General features: G+C 38.7%; 1 protein-coding gene across 1 annotated transcript; it reads right to left on the reverse strand.

Annotated features, from left to right (window-relative positions):
- Positions 1-4,967: 4,967 nt before the first annotated feature.
- LOC111871222 (serine hydroxymethyltransferase, mitochondrial) lies at positions 4,968-15,521 on the reverse strand (the record flags this gene model as incomplete). The annotated part of the gene is made up of 7 exons (XM_023864159.1): positions 4,968-6,082; positions 8,917-9,024; positions 10,278-10,533; positions 11,120-11,285; positions 13,773-13,912; positions 15,054-15,135; positions 15,382-15,521. Coding segments are annotated over 7 exons (1,023 nt in total), but the record flags the coding sequence as incomplete, so codon positions are not given.
- Positions 15,522-20,266: the final 4,745 nt, after the last annotated feature.

Genomic DNA, 20,266 nt, shown 5'->3' on the forward strand with positions numbered 1-20,266 from the left:
GTGCGACACCGTATGGGTACAAGTAGTCCACGCGTGTGCACAGTGTTTTAAAATCTAATTTTAAGACAGAAATTCTAGTTCTACTTATATTATTTTTGGGCACCCGCTTTATAAGTAGACTGTCTTCCTTCCTGTGTCATCTAACTGAATGTTGCATCTAACTGAATGCAGAGTCCAACGTTGCAATTCATGTACTTTGTTCAGATGTAAGTCCATTTCTCACGCAAAGAGCGCACAGGACACCTCAGTCTCATATTAGAGGAAGTCGGTCAGTGATGTCAAGTGGCCTCCTCTAATCGTAACGCTTATAAAACATCGCAATTTCAACTATCCACCGTGGCCTCATTTCGCATGAAAGAAGCTGAATCAAGAAGCAGCTGATAAATGACACCTATTCAGACTGCAGTACAGATGACTCTGAAAGTGGCGAGGAAGTAAGGGGCTAGGCTTGAATGTTCTAGCAATGCGGGACTATTCCGGGAACAGTACCTCTGTGTGGCTAGTCTGAGATATACACAGTCAGAGTTTCTGAAGGACAAAGTACGATACGACTTCGCCCACACTTGTGCATACAGAAAGGTTCCAACGTGACTGGAGAATGTGCAATACAAACATAACCTTTCTCCCCTTTTGCCAGATAAAACATAGTAAGACAGGATGTCAGCAGCATGCATTTATACTGCAGAAACGTTTTGTGCAGAAACTGTATGCATATTTGTGGACAGATGCTAGCAATTGGGAAAAATTTTTTTTGGAATCAGTGTAACAATTTTTACAGACTTTAAAATCTGTAAATTACAATATCTGATTCTATATTCTTTCTAGATAAAAGCAGCGTTTATTTCGTTCGTTTATCACAAAAACTGTAGAAATCACAGCATTTTCAGTAACATGCTTACAATTTTAATACTCTACAATGGTGGACATTTAAATTAACTCCGGCCTGCTGCCATTATGGGAATTTAAATGGCCCCTCTTAAAGGTTATAAAGAAATGGTTAAAACCCTGTCATTAGACACCAAAAAGGGAACCTATATTACTAAAACAAAGGCTGATAATATAATATAAATAAATCCAAAAACTTCTGATACCTATAGAAAAGTAGTCCATCATCTGAGAGATGAACAAATCATTCATCATACATACCAGCTGAAGGAAGAAAGAGCCTTCAGGGCAGTTATACGAGGATTGCATCACACAATACCAACCTCTGAGATAAAAGATGAACTTGAAAAACAAGGCCATAAAGTAAGGAACATTACTAATGTTAAGCATTGAGTAAGTAAAGAACCACTCCCACTACACTTCGTTGATTTAGAACCCCAAAGAAATAATAAAGAAATATTCAATACAGAATTTTTACAACATATCAGAATTAAAGCTGAACCACCAAAAACTAAAAGAAGTATTGTACAGTGTACACGTTGCCAAGACTATGGCCATAGTAAAACATACTGCAGGAAACCCTACAATTGCGTAAAATGCGGAGGACCCCATGACACAAAAACTTACAGAAAACCCAACAACACTCCAGCAAAATGTGTACTGTGCAAAGGTGAATACCCAGCAAACTACAAGGGATGTACTGTATATCATGATTTGTTAAATATAAGATGCAAAAATAATGGACATCCAACAATTAGACAAAACACAACCACTGTAAATCCACCACAAGTACTAGACCAACAGCAAAATACTCATCAAAATGCTGCCTCATATGCACAAGTTCTAATAGGAATACCAAACAACAAATCAAATATAAATGATGTTGAACAATTATCTCAAAAACTGACTGACTTCCTTGCCGAATTCAAGAACATGTTTACCCAACTTTTAAACCAAAATAGTATGATTCTTACTAAGCTAACTACAGTAATAAATAAAATAGCAAAGTAATGGCTTCCTCAGTGAGAGTTGCTGCATGGAATGCCAAAAGATTAAAAACCCATGTGCTGGAAATTGAGTATTTCTTAAACGTCAACAAAATTGATATCCTATTAATCTTGGAAAGCCATGCAACCCTACAAACTGTAATAAAAATACTGTGACATGTTGCGCAAAGGAGAACCCCCCCACACCAGCAGTGACGCGGCGGGTGAGTCAGCACTCCCCTCCCCCTCCTCCGCACCGTAACGTTAACGGTGACGCAACAGGATTGTTACGGTAGTAANTCTGACTATTGCCACAGTATACAGTCCATCACACCACGCTGACCTATTGGCTGACTTAAACAAAATCCCGGATCTGTTGGACTTTGCTGTAACAAAAGGTATATCTGATTGCACTATTGAATCTAACCTTGATCTATCATCTGACCACAGTTCCATAATTATAACTATCAGTACACATGTAATATGGAAAAAGGAAATATCTAAGTTTTGCACTAGAGAAACTAACTGGGAGTTATTTTGAGATATATTAAATGAAGACATCAGGCTTGACCATCGAATGAAAGAGAATGATGAAATTGAAGAAGCTATACCATACCTAAAACAGAATATTCAAGATGCCTCGTGGAAAGCTACTCCCTCAATACGTAAAATGAAGCACAGAAAACAAAACAAACCACTCTACATCAGACAACTGATTTCAGAAAAAAGAAGAGATAGATGTATCTGGCAAAGAACCAGAAATCCGTTAGACAAGACAAACTTACATAGATTAAACCATAACCTCATGAGAGCTCTACAAGGGGGGGGGGAAGGAACGTTTACTCGTATATTATGCAGCTTTCCTCTGATGACCATTCTTTGTGGAAAGTAACAAAGTAATTTAAACAACCAGTCATATGCATCCCTCCTATAAGGAACACTGACAGGACATGGGCACATTCTAACACAGAAAAATTGGCAGCGTTTGCTGAACACTTAGTAAATGTTTTAGGTCCCCTTCAAAAGCAAAGTAACAATGGTGCTGACACTGAAGACTTCCTACATGCTCCCCACCAGTTATCACTTCCAATAAAAGCTTCCTCACCGACCAAAGTACTTCAAGAAATAAAACTATTAAATCCTCGCAAGGCACCTGGACATGATTTGATAGTCAGAGACATGCTGAAGATTCTACCATAAAAAAAAGTAATCTTAATGACCGCTATATACAATAGTATGTTGACTTGGATATTATTCAGTTGAAACTAGCACAAGTCATAATGGTAGCCAAATGTGGAAAGCCCCCAACTGAAACGAACTCTTATAGGCCGATAAGTCTACTACCAATAACGTCCAAAATTTTCCAAAAGCTCCTTCTTAAGAGAACTGAAGAAGCAATGCCACTAAATGAATTAATACCTGATCATCAATTTGGGTTCTGAAGAAAACACTCAACAATCCAGCAATGTCATCGAATTATCAAAAAAATTAAAACCAGTTTTGAAGGAAGAGAGTGCTGTGCTTCAGTATTTCTAGACGTACAACAAGCCTTTGACAAGGTCTGGCATGCAGGACTCATATACAAATTAAAAACATACTTACCTGAATGATTCTACAATTATTTTGAAATTTTATTTACATGATCGATATCCTCAAGTGAAATTAGACGATGACCTATCCGATTATAAACCTATAAAACCAGGAGTTCCACAAGGTAGCGTGCTTGAACCATTCCTCTACTTAATATTCACTGCTGACCTCCCACAAACTAACGATACCTTAATTGTCACATTTGCAGATGATACTGCTATATTAACATCAGATCTAGATCCTAGAAGAGCATCAGAAAAGCTGCAGTATCATCTCGATACTCTTTATATATGGTTACAACAATGTAAGATATTCGTTAATACCCCAAATCAGTCCAAATAACATTTACTACAAAGAAAAAGCAGATGTCCTCAGGTAAACATAAACAACGGCCCCATAACCAGTAAAAACAGAGGTCAAATACCTCGGACTCTACCTAGATGAGAACCTGACCTGGAAAACGCACATAAAAGCGAAGAGACACCAACTTGATCTAAAAATCAAAAATATGTACTGGCTACTAAACCATAAGTCCAAACTATCTCTAGAAAATAAACTAATCATTTACAAATACATATTTACACCAATTTGGACATATGGTATAGAACTATGGGGTTGTAATAAACCATCAAATACCAAAATACTCCAGCCATTCAATCCAAAACACTCCATACGATATCTGGAACACCATGGTATGTCTCTAACCAAACTTTACATGAAGACTTCAAAATACCATTAATACAAGATGTAATTAAGTCAAACATAAACAAATACAAAGATCAAACAACAGAGCATGTAAACCAACTCAGAAGTGACCTATTCACCCAACCCTTAGAAAAAAGAAGACTGAAGAAAATCTGGCCAGAAGACCTTCATGATGATGTGTGACCACATGGAGAACCATTAATGAATGGTTCTCCATGTGGAGAACAAGCCTTAAAATTTTAAACCATTTACTTAGTACTCCTATTGTTACTGTGGAGAAGATTGTAAAATTGCAAGAAAAAAATTACTCGGTCAGCAATTCACCATCTTTGAGCTGTTCATTTGCTAATACAGACATTTTTTTGCTATACTGAAATGAAATACAGCTATACAAAGCTTCTTAGATTCATATTTTTTTTAAATCTCCATATAGTACAGCATTAACACACGTTACCGATACCAATACTTCACACTCAAGGTTCAATTAAAAGTGTAATTCAATTCACAGACCACCTTAAACAAACTGATCATGCAAAATCATTTCCTGTAGATAGGAAGTAAATGTTGTTGCATTTGGTTGAGTGGAGGAGAGGGGAGGCTATTCACATGTGCATGTCAATGCACAGTGCTGTTGAACATGCCAGACTCTCCTCCTCTTTTCACAACTTGCAGCAGTTCAAGTATCCCTTATATTTGGGGGCTTTACACCTGTACTGGAATAATCTATAAATCTAAGGTAAAAAAAGGTAAAGTCCCTGTGCTTAATTAATTCATTAAGCACTAAGCCATGAAAACATATGGGGGAGTGGAGGTATAGCTCTGCCATTTTTGTTTGACCTTGACACTAGATAAGAGGTGAATGGTCAGTTTCACGCCTCAGCTTGGTGGGTGCCAGAGCCTGTCCAGATGTTGTAAAGAGAAAAAACTGACCCTGACAGAATTAGAACCTGGGCCATCCAGCCTGTTGACTGCTGCTATACCAACTAAGCCATTTCAACTCTTAATCTAGAACTGTAACTTGTATAAACCCACAGTCATGAGACAAAGACATGCAGTATAGTTGACTGTGCTTAGCAGTCAAGTGCACAGTTTCATGTGGTAAAAGAGAACATACTGCGATAAGCAAGTAGTGAGTTCTGCACTATCCAATGCAAGCTAGTGGGTGTACAAGTGTAATAGCAATAAACGAAAATAAGTTGACATCAAGATTGTGAAAACTGCAAATAACGGCTCCAGAAAACTATTTGTAAGCATGATTTATGAAAAATTTAACTTTAAATGGTTAAAATATGACTGTCTTCTCCAGCATTCTTAAGTGTGTGTTCTGCACAATGAACACCATGGATAATGGCCAGCCGAACGAGTGAAATCCTAAAGCCTGAAACTACATGTCTTCCCTTCATTGTTTTATCAAGGGCTCCACATTCAAAGGGTAACTGAAATAGTTTCTGTTTATTATCCAAGATGATCAATATGTCATATTGGCACTGAAATTAAGTATAACTTTTTTCATGGAAGGTTCAGCTACAGTAAAAATCCTGTTTTAACGCTCCTCAGTTCATGATTTTCCTTCGTTTAACAATAAATTTAAAGGATCTCAAGTCACTAATTTCATTGGTAAATTACCTCCATTTAAAATTTCCCTCAGTTTAGTGTTCATATTCACAGCTCCCAGATAAACTTTAAATGGGGGTCTCATTGTATCCACCTACATGCAAATCACTTTGCTGCATTTTCTTTCATCAGAATGCACATGAACCATAAATTACCACTTTAGGCCACTAGTTAATGGTCATCAAAGCCAGGCATCGGGAACTTGAGGGCAAAGCTGTGGACATCATTTCGCAGTTCCTGGAGCTGGCACTTGATGTCTGGATCTGAGTTCAGAATTTCTCGAAAGTCCTTCATTTTATTTCCTGCAAGTATGGAAAAGTAGCAAATATCAGACTGAAGGAAACAAACAGAACTGCAGAGTCCTATGTAGGTGCCTTACTAATATCATTAACACTTTCAGGCACAGCTGTATGACACAGATTTCCAGGCTAGTCTGTGTTCGAGAGCTGAAGCTTACATATAATAACAACACATCACTGATATGTTGGATTTTTGGACTTTATCCATTGTCCTGGTTTTTAAGATAACAAATAGAAACCAGGACGATGGATAAAGTCCAAAAACCCAACATATCAGTGTGTTATATACCATCGTCAGAATCCTATAGTAACTAACAACACATCAGTTCACAGGAACCACTACAATCACTACTGTCCACAGAGGACATAAGAGTTGAAGAGTTCTATCTTGTAGGATATAATGCCACACAGTCTGCTGAAAGTCAACCAACATTTCAAAGGAACATATCGCCTCCAACTTCAGGGCTGAAGAATAAGTCAAGCAAGAAACCAGAGTGAAACAGGTGGCAACATCAGCAAGACTTTCAGAAGACTACACCGCATTATATCCCAGAAGATAGAGCTCTTCATACCCACTGCTGTGAGAACCTCAAATGTGACATAAAAGTTGATAACAAACAGAAGTGCAAAGAGGGATGCCAAAAGATTACACATACATTTTTTAAATGCATTCTTCTGCATAATCAGTAGCCTTGGTATTTATTACGCATATAAATATATGATTGCAAAATTAGTCACATAACAGTAACACACTGCAGAAATTATATGTATTTCCCTGTATTTCACTGAACATTCACCATCCATTTTCACAAAACATTTCTGCTAAACAGGGTGACAGGTCCTGCTAGGTTAGTACAGTGTCTGGGTGTTATCTTGCATGCTATGTCAACTCAAAGGGCTCATGTGAAACAAAGGAACTGTCATGCTTTCCTTTCCTTTTGGCTATGTCACAGAACCTCTGACAAGACATGGACTGGCTGTATACAGGTTAGTAAAGCAGATCCATATGACAATAGTGGGGGAGCTAAGTGATGGAATGGCTACAGTCAGTGCTAAACTTGGTCAACCGCAGAGGCTGGAGTGTGTAAATATCACTGGGTTTGTGAGTATGGCTCCCACAACTGTTGTTGAGGTTCTGCTTAGTCTCTCACCCCTTCATTAGGTGGCAGACACTATGGCAGGAACTCTGGCTTGCAGGCTCATGGCCTGGTAGCGCCACCATTTTTACATGAGTCAGGATAAAATGGTACCAATAACTGCTTCTGCAACTCCATTCAAAGTGGAGATCCTGTTATGTGAACACTGGTTATGGACCTTGTCTATGACCTTTTGTTGCAGAGGACTGATCTGGTACACACATAGGTCACGATGGCTGGCAGGTGTATGCATGGGATAAGACCTAGGAAAGGGCTATCCTTTTCACTTGGTGTGTATGCCACAGTTTTCTACACAGCAATGTCCGCAATTTTAGCCTGTACAAAGCAGTGTACAGGAAGGGCCTACACACACTCATAAAGCCAAGCAGCTTTGTGGGCCTTAGGGTATCAAGAATGATGGCAAAGCTCATCTGAAAAAGTTGACAGCCATTATATGCCTTCTACAGTTCACATACAGGTATGCTCCTGATTCCCTGGTCACAGTGGGCTACGAGAGATCAATCAGTCCATTTCTTTGCTCAAAACCAGAAGTTTCAGTCTGACCTTGTGTTGATAGTATGCTCATAAGCAGAGGATGAAGGAGAGACACTCTGAACACTGAGATCATGCACCAGGTATGAAGCAGTTAAAGCTATTTAATGAAATGCCTTTAGAAAATCTGTCTAGGGACTTACTTCCCTCAGACAGGAAACAACGCAGGCTTGTAACACAATCGTTGGCTGGCCACTGTACACTGAAGCAGTACATACCTCTTGTGTGCCTCTCAGAATATGCCATGTGCAGGATATGTGGACAGGTAGAAAAATCATCCTACCATACATGTCTTTTGTCAATGGCTCTGAATGGTTACAGCCAATATATATCAGGAAGATTCTGGTTCCAGCATTGCATTACAGCCAAGAGCTCTTTGAAGGATCATATCAAGATTGGTAGGTGCCACAACTGACCCAGCCGCTGTCTGAGTACTAGGGTCAACTGAAAGTTGTTTCCCCCCTATGTGAATGCCAATACAGACATTTACTATCAAAAATCTGTCAAATAAATGCATGCATGGACTTAAGTGAATCAAAATTAATTAAATAAAATTCAATGTATGACAAACATTAGTGTAGCCCACAATACCAAATTTCATCAAAATCTGGAGAGAAACCTGTAATTGGGCAAGTGGGCAGAAACGGTGTCCACGTTATGCATCTATTTTATTATCTTTGTGCCAAGAACCCATAAAAATGGTAAAATTGCTCTGATGATGGCATCTCCTTGGTCTAGTGGTCAGAGTTCCTGCCTACAGATTCAGAGGTCCCGGGTTCGATTCCTGGCGCTACCAGATTTTCTGAGAAGTAGTGGGTCTGGAAAGGGTCCACTCAGCCTCATGAGGATAACTGAAGAAATATTTAAAGGAAATAGCGGCTTTGGTCTAGAAACCCAAGATTAATGGCTGTGAGGATCTACTGCGCTGACCACATGACACCCTCTCCCCACAAAAGTTGGCACTAACCTCACTGACAAGTGGCAGTTGCTCAGTTGGTATAGTTTGCTTGCGGACTACAGGCCACAGAGTTTATTTCGGTTTTGTGTTTGTTTGTTTGATGACATCTCCATGATTTAAGTAACATATCCTTCAGGTCCTGAAGTTCAACACAATTCCAAGCAGCTATCCCACCAATTAACAGATTATACCTGATTTTTCCTTTGCCTGTGCTGCAATAGCAACTCCACGATCTAGCAGTTCCACCACCTTAACAAAGTCTGGCTCTTTGAACTGTCTTGATGTCAATGCGGGTACACCTGTCAACATCCAGTCATTTTTCTCACTGTACACTGTTAATGCATCTTACCAGTATACATATTTTATTCCTGGTTACTCATGTGCAAATTACCTGGTTTGAGCTTATCTAAGCACTTTTAGGTGCATTTACAACACTGCAGAGCATATATTAACCCTTCAAAGCTCAGTGATTACTATACACACCACCTTCTTCAACACGGGAACTCTCCATTCTGCCAGTAGAATGTACTTATGTGTTTTGTTCTTAGTTCTAACAATAAGCCGTGGTTATTTCCCTAAACAGTATTAACAGTCCGAACTTTGTAGTGGACAAGTAAGGTATTTCCTGTAAAGACAAACTGAATTTTTATATTTTACCTAGAAGGTTTCAGCTTTTAAAGGGTTATGTTTGCTCAGTACTTCCACCCATCTGCACACAACACAACTCATGAATTGGCAGGCAAATTTTCATGTCATCTGATGTAGGACAATTTAATAACAATCTGCTATCAACTGTGATTTTAATTTAGAATGGACAACTGTAGAAAATACTTTACATTAAGATCTATATGCACTCCTGAGCACAATTTCTTTGTAACCTGCTAAATATTTATCAGAGTGAAAAAAAAAAATCACAAAAAAGTTGTAGAAAACATGAAAGAAACTTTGTGTTTATGCTTAACACACTTTTTCTGTATGTCTTATGGTTTTTTGGATAATTAAACAATTTGAATGCTATGCATCCATGCATGCAGATAATTCATTTTTTTAATACAAACATTCATTAGTCTTTTCCATTTCATNCATTTCATTAGCATATACACTGTACACACTGTATATAGGCAAGAGCCTTAGAGTGTGAATATCACTACCTTCATTTCACATACAGAAAATGGCAATAAGAATGTTCACAAGGGAAAAATTATATACTGTTTGCAGATTTTGATAAATTTAATATGGGACTTTATATATCATAATCCCACTCAGACAATCTAGGTTAGCACTGTATACAAAATGTATAATCAATATTTAAAAATATCTATATAGTCATAAAATTAAGGAAGTGCCACAACAAATTTATAAATATCACCTAAAAAGCTCTTAAGTTACATAATTATTCAGTATGATGAGAATTATTTCTTCAGAAAATTCTGCCTAATAGTAAAATTATGGACCATACTAAATTTGTGTTTGAGGACAGCTTACTTTTGATGCGTAACTCATATAAAAAACTGAATGCATAATGTGTGAAGGGTAGAGTTCAAAGTCTCACCAAGTCTGAGTCCACTGGGGTTAAGAGCACTACGGTCCCCAGGGCAGGCATTCTTGTTAACTGTGATGTGGCATGCATTGCACACAGTTTCCACACGTGCACCATCCAGGTCTTTGGACCGCAGATCTACTAATACAAGATGTGTGTCTGTCCCACCAGATACTAAAGTGTAGCCTCGTTCAACTAGGGCTGCAGCCATTGCCTTTGCATTGCGCAGAATCTGGCTCTGATACTCACAGAATTCAGGTGAGCATGCCTGCAAATACAGCAGATCGGTGTTTCATAACACTCACAATTTACTTTGTTCTTCAACTGAAACGGAATGTGCTAACAGTGTTCAAACTTTAGATCACCAAATTCAAGATGACAACCATCAAGACAGTTAATATCTGAAATTTTCACATTTTTGGATTGTTTTGCAACTGTCATGAAGCAGCAAGTGACAGAAGCATAACATTCCACAGTTCTTTATGAAGACTTGATATATGGCACTTCTCTGACTGCCCATGTAGCTGAACAGAAACCCCACAGACAGTACATGTTACACCTTTGTGAGATAATTCATCCACAGAAGAAGGAGGAGGAGGATAAGAAGAAAAAACAATCCATAAAATATAACTGCAAGAAATATCACTGCATACTGCAAACAAATGAGACAAAAACTAAAATTATAGGCATGTTGTAGGATAAATATTATTATGATGCACTAAACATACACTTGGTTCTAAGTAATTTCTCAAGACAACCAGCTTGCAAAATGTGCCCTAAGAAGTGGTAAAGTGAGAAATAATGTTAAGCTGCATATATCAGCATCTCACTGTGAGTGGTACCCGCTTTCTCACCTGTCTCAGGGCCACAGCAACAGACCCTATAGCATGATTATGAGGACCACCTTGCAGAGATGGGAAAACAGAATTATTGATACGACTCTCATAGTCATATCCAACGGGTTTTCCTGTCTTCTTGTCTACCGACTTTGTGCCCCTTCGGAAGAAAATCATTCCAGACCTGATACAGAAACAAGGCCTATACTACACCAACTAGGAAGAAAGCCATTAAATTTAATACAAAACTTGTAAAAACAATGTGCACAAAGCTGCTATTACACTAAGGTTATGTGCTTGACAGAATAAGGGCATGCACTAAGCAGTGATGAGGAATGTTTTTAGGACATGTTTTTAGCAAAGGATGTTTATATAAATAAACGTTACTTTCTCTTCATAATGGTCACTGTCTAGTTCACCACTAAACAACAAAGACATAGTTCCTTCAGTTACAACTTGATCAACTACAACAGTTGGTAGATGAGTAATTTGGTCCTCAGATACACAGTAAACACTGTCAGACACTTCATAAGTTCCATTAATAGCTAGTAGTTTGACACTGCCATCATCAAGTACATTTCGCAGTTCTCCCTTGTATTAATACACAACAACATGTTATTCTCAGTGCTCTTCGATGCACCTTCATTTGGCTGCTGACACTCTTTTAAAGTTCATTTTAAGCAAGCATTGAACATCTCACGTTGATTTTGTAGAAAAATCAGACACAGTGAGGACTGTTTACTTTCAAAAAAATTCTTGAATACTAAGACACTTCTTAATTAGTAAGAAATATGAGACAAGAGTTGGGTACACAACCATGATCCTTTTAACAGCAGGCAACAGAGAATTGAATTGAATTTATTTACATTCTATAAATCCTAAGCAGGTTAGTACCTTTGGATACNACAAAGTCACAAATATCTTTCAGTGTTTGAACATATGCAGCATAATTGTGGAAATACCAATATACATATGCTGCCAACAATACTATCTATGTCCATCAGTAAAAATACTCCTGCTGTCTTCACAGCATCATGCACTATATGTGATGCACAGTCCAGACCAGTAATGTGTTTCTATTTTATTTCTGAGCCTTTCACACACATTATTTTTCCCTCTTCTTTTTGCCCCGCTGAAGTTCACATTAGTGTTATATGGCAAGAGTGATGCTATTTTATATATTAGTTCAGCTTCTTACATAACATGCACAATACAAGTACGCTCAGTTAACTGTGCAGAAGATTCTCCAGAGAAGTCTGTGAACTTGAGAATTCTCATTTTTACTCCTTGCTCTGGGACAAAGTAGTGTACCAAAATGGGAAAAAGTTTACTGTCTCTGTGATTAGATGAATCAATCATTGTGGAAATATTCATGGCATCTCCAACCTCTTCTATGATTCACGCTTTGTGGGGCAGGGACATGTACAACAGTAACTTGAATTCTGGTTTATGCACATGTGAACTTTGGTTCAAATAGCTTTCAAATTACTGTTGAGGTACAGTCCATCAACTGGGAATTTTGATTGTGAGCAACAGTATGGGAAGTGAATGTTCATTCTCATGCTGCAAAATCCAATTCTTAATTGCCAAAAGTTTTTCAGATATGAAAAAACAAATCAGCTTCTTGTAAGATTTGAGGCTTTCACAGCGGTGACTATGAAGAAAGTCGTCTTCTGGGTTTAGGCACCATGTATTCTTCGTTTTGGCCGATGTTTGGGAGGAACGTATCGCCTCCATCTTCAGAGCAGGTGAATGGCTTGGAAAGCAGAGAGCAGTACAGCTACTGCTGCCAAAACGAAGAATACACGGCACCTAAACCCAAAAGACGACTTTCTTCAAAGACTATACTACTTCAGAGAAAAGAGATATGAATGAGAACTCCGTGTTGAACTTTATTCAATAGAGGGGTATGTGAAGCAAACAGTTGAATTCATTAATCATGGTGAAAAGAATGTGCAATAGTGGACTTGCTGAGAGTGCAAACATGCAGTCTCATTGCTGATATATTTTAATTGTTACAATATATGTATCTCTGCACTTGAAATACGTAGCAATTTTGAAAATGAAAGCTCTATGCTGAAGCTATTTTTAAAGAACATACTGTAACATTTTAATTTTATGGGGAGACTGAAGAGAATATGAAGGACATATGGAAGATATTATCAAGATATGAATCCATGTAATATACATGTGTCCATTAACAGTGCTGGTTAATTAAAAAGCAGGACAGAACAAAAAGGTTCATAAATGATATGAAGGAGGTGTTTTACCAGGAAACAAAGGCACTTTTTCATAACAGACTGTAGGGGTTTTAATAACTGTCATATTTACCAGAGTTTTACCACACAAAGGTGGAAGGACAGGATGATCATCTCTTGCTCTGACCTCTCCCAGGTGATGACAACAAAACCACAACAAATCACTCCTGTCATATTATTTTTTACAGTGGTAATATCAAATGTCATAGTGAAGTTATATGTACTAAAACTCAGAGCAACTTGGATTCTGCCTGTTAATGTATTGCAAATTTTTCTAAAGCAGTATCAAATGATGTGCATCCTACCATAACGAGGCACCACAGCCCCCAGAATCTGGTCACCTGGGATCCCTACCTTATGCATGCATGGAAACAGGAACCCTCCAAGAGTATACACATGAACACATTAAATACCTCCCTCCACGCAGTGTCTTGTGTGTTGTAGTGGTGACAATGTCTGCATACTCAAATGGAGATGGGATGACCTGTGCAGCCACAAGACCTGAGATGTGTGCCATGTCTGCCAACAACACAGCTTTCACTTCATCACAGATCTATAACATGGAATTCAAAACAGCCTATGTGTCTTGTTCCAGTGACAACAGTACTCCTCCAGCATCCATATACAGTGGAGATTCCCAAGCTCAGGTTCTCAGTAGGGTCATGATGAACCACAAGAAGTACAGAAAAAGGTTCAGGAAGAGTGTCTGGGGTTCTGCTGGAGGACAATTCAGGGTTTCAGCAAGAAAATATGAGGAACCACAGAGCTAGAGGAAATACAACAACAGAACTGCAGACACCTGACTAATAAAGCAGACTTAGGTTTAATTTGCAAAAAAATAACTCAACAGGTTGATAGCTCGCAATGAAGATGAAATGATGGTAGACAATTTTATCCAAACTTTTCACTCCACTACAACCTACTTGACAATCCATGATATGTATATAGTTGCCGTCTTGTAGTGCACTCAATTTCACACACACATCCAACATTACAACACTCGCAGCTAAGAAGGGAACACACATCACAAGACACGGTTTACAAAGAATGTAAGAAAAATGATCCCCATAGTGGAAAAACCACACACAAGTTTGAATTATGACACATAAGATGAATAATCTTAACAAGTTTTAGTGTGTGTAAATTTATTATAGTTGACATATACGCACTTTTTAAATACATTTGAAATAATTTTATAAAGGCAAGCAATGAAATAGATTAGCGTAATTAGGGCACCTGATGATGGCACTATGTTGCCGAAACATGTCGTGAAGTAACAGGTGAAANNATCATGGTTAAAAGAATGTGCAATAGTGGACTTGCTGAGAGTGCAAACATGCAGTCTCATTGCTGATATATTTTAATTGTTACATTATATGTATCTCTGCACTTGAAATACGTAGCAATTTTGAAAATGAAAGTTCTATGCTGAAGCTATTTTTAAAGAACATACTGTAACATTTTAATTTTATGGGGAGACTGAAGAGAATATGAAGGACATATGGAAGATATTATCAAGATATGAATTCATGTAATATACATGTGTCCATTAACAGTGCTGGTTAATTAAAAAGCAGGACAGAACAAAAAGGTTCATAAATGATATGAAGGAGGTGTTTTACCAGGAAACAAAGACACTTTTTCATAACACACTGTAAGCGTTTTAATATCTGTCATATTTACCAGAGTTGTACCACACAAAGGTGGAAGGACAGGATGATCATCTCTTGCTCTGACCTCTCCCAGGTGATGACAACAAAACCACAATAATCACTCCTGTCATATTATTTTTTACAGTGGTAATATCAAATGTCATAGTGAAGTTATATGTACTAAAACTCAGAGCAACTTGGATTCTGCCTGTTAATGTATTGCAAATTTTTCTAAAGTAGTATCAAATGACGTGCATCCTACCATACCGAGGCACCACAGGCCCCAGAATCTGGTCACCTGGGATCCCTACCTTATGCATGCATGGAAACAGGAACCCTCCAAGAGTATACACATGAACACATTAAATACCTCCCTCCACGCAGTGTCTTGTGTGTTGTAGTGGTGACAATGTCTGCATACTCAAATGGAGATGGGATGACCTGTGCAGCCACAAGACCTGAGATGTGTGCCATGTCTGCCAACAACACAGCTTTCACTTCATCACAGATCTATAACATGGAATTCAAAACAGCCTATGTGTCTTGCTCCAGTGACAACAGTACTCCTCCAGCATCCACATACAGTGGAGATTCCCAAGCTCAGGTTCTCAGTAGGGTCGTGATGAACCACAAGAAGTACAGAAAAAGGTTCAGGAAGAGTGTCTGGGGTTCTGCTGGAGGACAATTCAGGGTTTCACCAAGAAAATATGAGGAACCACAGAGCTAGAGGAAATACAACAACAGAACTACAGACACCTGACTAATAAAGCAGACTTAGGTTTAATTTGCAAAAAATAACTCAACAGGTTGATAGCTCGCATGAAGATGAAATGATGGCAGACAATTGTATACAAACTTTTCAATCCACTATAACTGACTTGACAATCCATGATATGTATACAGTTGCCGTCTTGTAGTGCACTCAATTTCACACACACATCCAACATTACAACACTCACAGCTAAGAAGGGAACGCACATCACAAGACACGGTTTACAAAGAATGTAAGAAAAATGATCCCCATAGTGGAAAAACCACACACAAGTTTGAATTATGACACATAAGATGAATAATCTTAACAAGTTTTAGTGTGTGTAAATTTATTATAGTTGACATATACGCACTTTTTAAATACATTTGAAATAATTTTATAAAGGCAAGCAATGAAATAGATTAGTGTAATTAGGGCACCTGATGATGGCACTATGTTGCCGAAACATGTCGTGAAGTAACAGGTGAAACTGAGTGCACTACAAGATGACAGGTGTATATATATCATGGATGAAAATCAGTGCAACAGGATGCTAAAATACAACACTACTTGACAATGTTTGCAAATTACAACATTTCACATTTTTTCTAATAAAATACAAGTACTGAGGTTTTCATGTCAGTAACTGTGGTTTCTGGGGTATGACAACAAACATTCTTGTAAGTGGATCCTGAAGTACTGAATTAATATGATGCCTCCTCTGCAGGCTTAACCGCTTCCCCATTTCTTGATAGTCTTAGGGTTCACATATTTCTGTTTCTTAATGGTGGACTCCAATATCTGAGTGAGAGGAGGGAAGACAAGTGAAGGAGGGGAAAGCAAGAACATGGGCCCAAATATTGGTAGCAAAAGGAAATGAAGAGAGAGCATAGCTACAGATGTTGGGAAATATAAACAATTAATTACAAATAATTATTATTAACTGATAATTATGCCTACACGAGATCTTTACTGGTTACTGTGCAAGGGCAGTTATTGAAAACAATACAGTGGAGTCTTCTTAAGCAGGAAAATGTTTAAAGAGATAGTCTTCATAATGCTTACAAATTTAACTTTATCCTACACAGAACACTAACGGACTAATCAAGGATTTTGTTTATACCTACAATTTAAAATAACATTTTACTGAAAAGAACACAATAATATTATATCCATGTATATACAGGATGTAAATAAATATATGTTACAATGCTCTGTAGCAGGTATATGGGTTCAATCTGATCATATTTTGTTATTACACCCTTGTCCGGAAATGTTTCCTTTTGGCACTAAGTGCCACAAAAGTTTCTGAAATGATGCATAAGTTTGAGGGGATGTTATCATTGTTTTACATTATAAAAGTTGCTCAAAATGGCGGCTGCTGACTTCACTGCATGTTCTGCACCGCCTGGCCATGTTATGCTTGACTCTTTGAAAGATTCCCAGCATTTCCTGGATGGTTCCAGCTGCTACTGCAATTCTTGCCACAAGATCATGCTGTCTCCACTGGAGTTTCATACACCAGGCTTTGCATGTACCCCCAGAGAAAGAAATCCAATTGAGTCAAGTCAGAGTAGCGAGGGGGCCAGGTTATTGGGCATCCACGTCCAATCCATCTGTTGCCAAAATTTCATCCAAATACTCGCGGACAATATTAGTGCAGTGTGCCATCATGTTGGGACCACATTCATGGAGGACTTCCAAAGGCACGACTTCCAGCAGCTTGGGTAAGGTCTCCGAGAGAAATTTTAGGTAAATGTCACCAGTAAGCCACAGAGGTAAGGGGTAAGGGAGTCCTCCTTCACATTTCAGAGGCCCTAGTGTGTAAAGAAAGCGTTTCCAGACATGGGTGTATTAACAAAAGATGATCAGATTGAACCCATCTATCTATCACAGAGGGTTCTAACATACTGTCACGTATAAGGGATATGTGTGTGATGAAATGACAGTTTCTAGTTTGGATGACAGGATTTATTAACAGCTTGGTTACACACTCTCTCTTAATTACATTCAAATACATGCAATACACCACTGTCACTGATTTACACACTTTCCAGTTGACTGCTGCACACTCACTATAATTCTCTGTCTTCCACTAGCTGTCTCCTAGCAGCGGATCTCCACACAAAAACTGTCACTTCAAATCACTCCAAATATTGCACATAATTGAGGTCTTTAATCATCCTTTAAATCTTCACAGGTCTTCTATGAACTTTCCGTTGCCGTCACTTAACCACATTCAAATACTCCCAAATACTCTCCAAATACTGTCATCTGTTCTGTCTGTAACTGTCATTGTATAGCTTCTGCAGTGAGCATGCTGAAAACAGCCTATATTGTTGGAACATGTTTACCGAGCAATTTCATAGCATCAGTCACAGCATGGACTTCATAGAAAACCAGTTATGTGATAGTTACCACTGTTGCATGACATCACAGCCTAGCATGTAAGGGTGTTTACTGAGCATTGCGTAGCAACAGGCTGGGTGGGGGTATGTGTAGTCACTTGCGGAAATGCAGAGGTCACGTGACCCCCACTTATTGTTGCACAATCCAAGCGTTCACAGAGCTGTCACCTAACAATGCACTGACACAATCCACAACTCTCCCATTGTGCATGTGACCCAAGGCATCTGTGGCTCAGTAGTTCCTACATAGAGCAAATACACCACAATACATTTATTCACACCCTGTATAATGCACACACATCTCCGAAGCTTCTACTTTAGGACACATCTATGGTCACCATACATTTTCTAAATCAATCAATCCATCCATTTAAGGGTGTGAACTAAATATTTAGTTTTAAGGTTATTTCTTCAGTCATCCTGCTGTCTCAACATATGACCTTGAATTGCTACATTTAATTCCCATTTCTGTTTACACCTCTTCAAGAGTACCGATTCATTCTTCTTGCCTTTTAGTAGTTTTCAGCTTTCTTCTGCCTGAATGAAAAGTAATATATTGTGAAGTGGATGGCGCAACGGTAAGTAGGGGTCATGTGAACTCCATGGTTTCGCGAGTGATGTCACATACCTCCACCCCTTCCATTATCACGCAACGCTCGGTAAACACCCCCTCCCCCACAGTGACATAACAGAGGAGCAACTGTGTCAGGCAATCATTGCCGCGGTGTTGTCACCAAGGGATACCATGGTTACTACCAAGCTGTAAACAATTCCCGACAGCATTGCTAGCAACACTTGTAAACACAGCGTCCAGCAACAGTGGTACCTATCACGTAACTGTTTTCTGTGTTGTCCATGCTGAGGCTAAATATGGAGCAGCGAACACTATTCAGTAGTAGTGAGTGATTAATGAGTGTGGAGTGAACCAGTTACTAGAGAGAGAATAACCAGTTAGTTGAAATATAGCAGCCGCTGAAGACAGTTGCAAGTCTAGCATTCGCTGGAGTGAATGGAAACAGTGGAAGTAATTGTGATACTGCTGATGGCAGTAATTGTGAGATTGTAAATTGTGTGATTGTAAGAGTGAACGTGCAATAAATTTGCTATATCCAATACAGCGTAAAGTTACTTGTCGCGTGTTATACACAAAACATGTGACAGTATTATTAAAGTAGATTTTTCTTGTTCACCATAATATTATATGTGAAATTCCCCTGCCCCCTCTTCTCTCAATTTACTTATTCGAGCCGTGAAGTCGGGAGAGGCAGCCCATCATCGCTGGCTCTATTGCTGTGTTCACAAGCTTCCCAAGATATTCTTGGGGTATCCAAGCAATTATGAAGAAGCTACAGTGATACGTCGGCCTTTCAGATAACAATAACAAAGTTTAATGACAACATAACAGACTTACACAAACTATACAAAAAATACATGATCAAAGCACAAACGAGGCAGAACAACCCAAATCCATAATTGAACACAATTTAGAGGTACCAGGTTGAAACAGAATTTCCAGTAGCGATCCCCGCTAGCTGGTAAGGATCCTATCTGAACTACGTAGCATCACCAACTGTGAAGCAGGTCTCGTCTCCTTCCAAGATATCCAGAAGAGGGATAGGTCACATGATACATAGGCAATCACAAGGATAATACATCACATATGGGGGTGAAGATGGAATATAGGAATGGCAGACGCCATGACGTCATGCACAAGAGCCAGCCGACCTTCAGCATGACTCAGATGTTCAAATATAATCAATTCCTTTTCTTATGAAGCTTGACTTTCATGGGGAAATACAACAGCCAATCACAACAGATGGTTGGGATAGCCTTCAGTTGAGGCCCTCACATGTCGTTTGGCAGTGGTATGAGATGCTTCTGTCCTGCATAGTTCAATGCAGTGCAGCACTGTAACATTTACCATTCAGCCAAAGAATATGAGAGATTTGGAAAATGCTAAACAGACAGTATGTATACATGGCAGAAGAATCACATGCAGAGCATGACAAAATGCGGAGGACAAACAAGAGAACTAAGACAAAGAGCTAGGTAATATCTCTACTGATTTCTGTGGTTACATGGCAATGCTTGTTGGT

The sequence above is a fragment of the Cryptotermes secundus genome, unplaced genomic scaffold, assembly GCF_002891405.2.
Source record: "Cryptotermes secundus unplaced genomic scaffold, Csec_1.0 scaffold637, whole genome shotgun sequence".
NCBI classification, from domain to species: Eukaryota; Metazoa; Arthropoda; class Insecta; order Blattodea; family Kalotermitidae; genus Cryptotermes; species Cryptotermes secundus.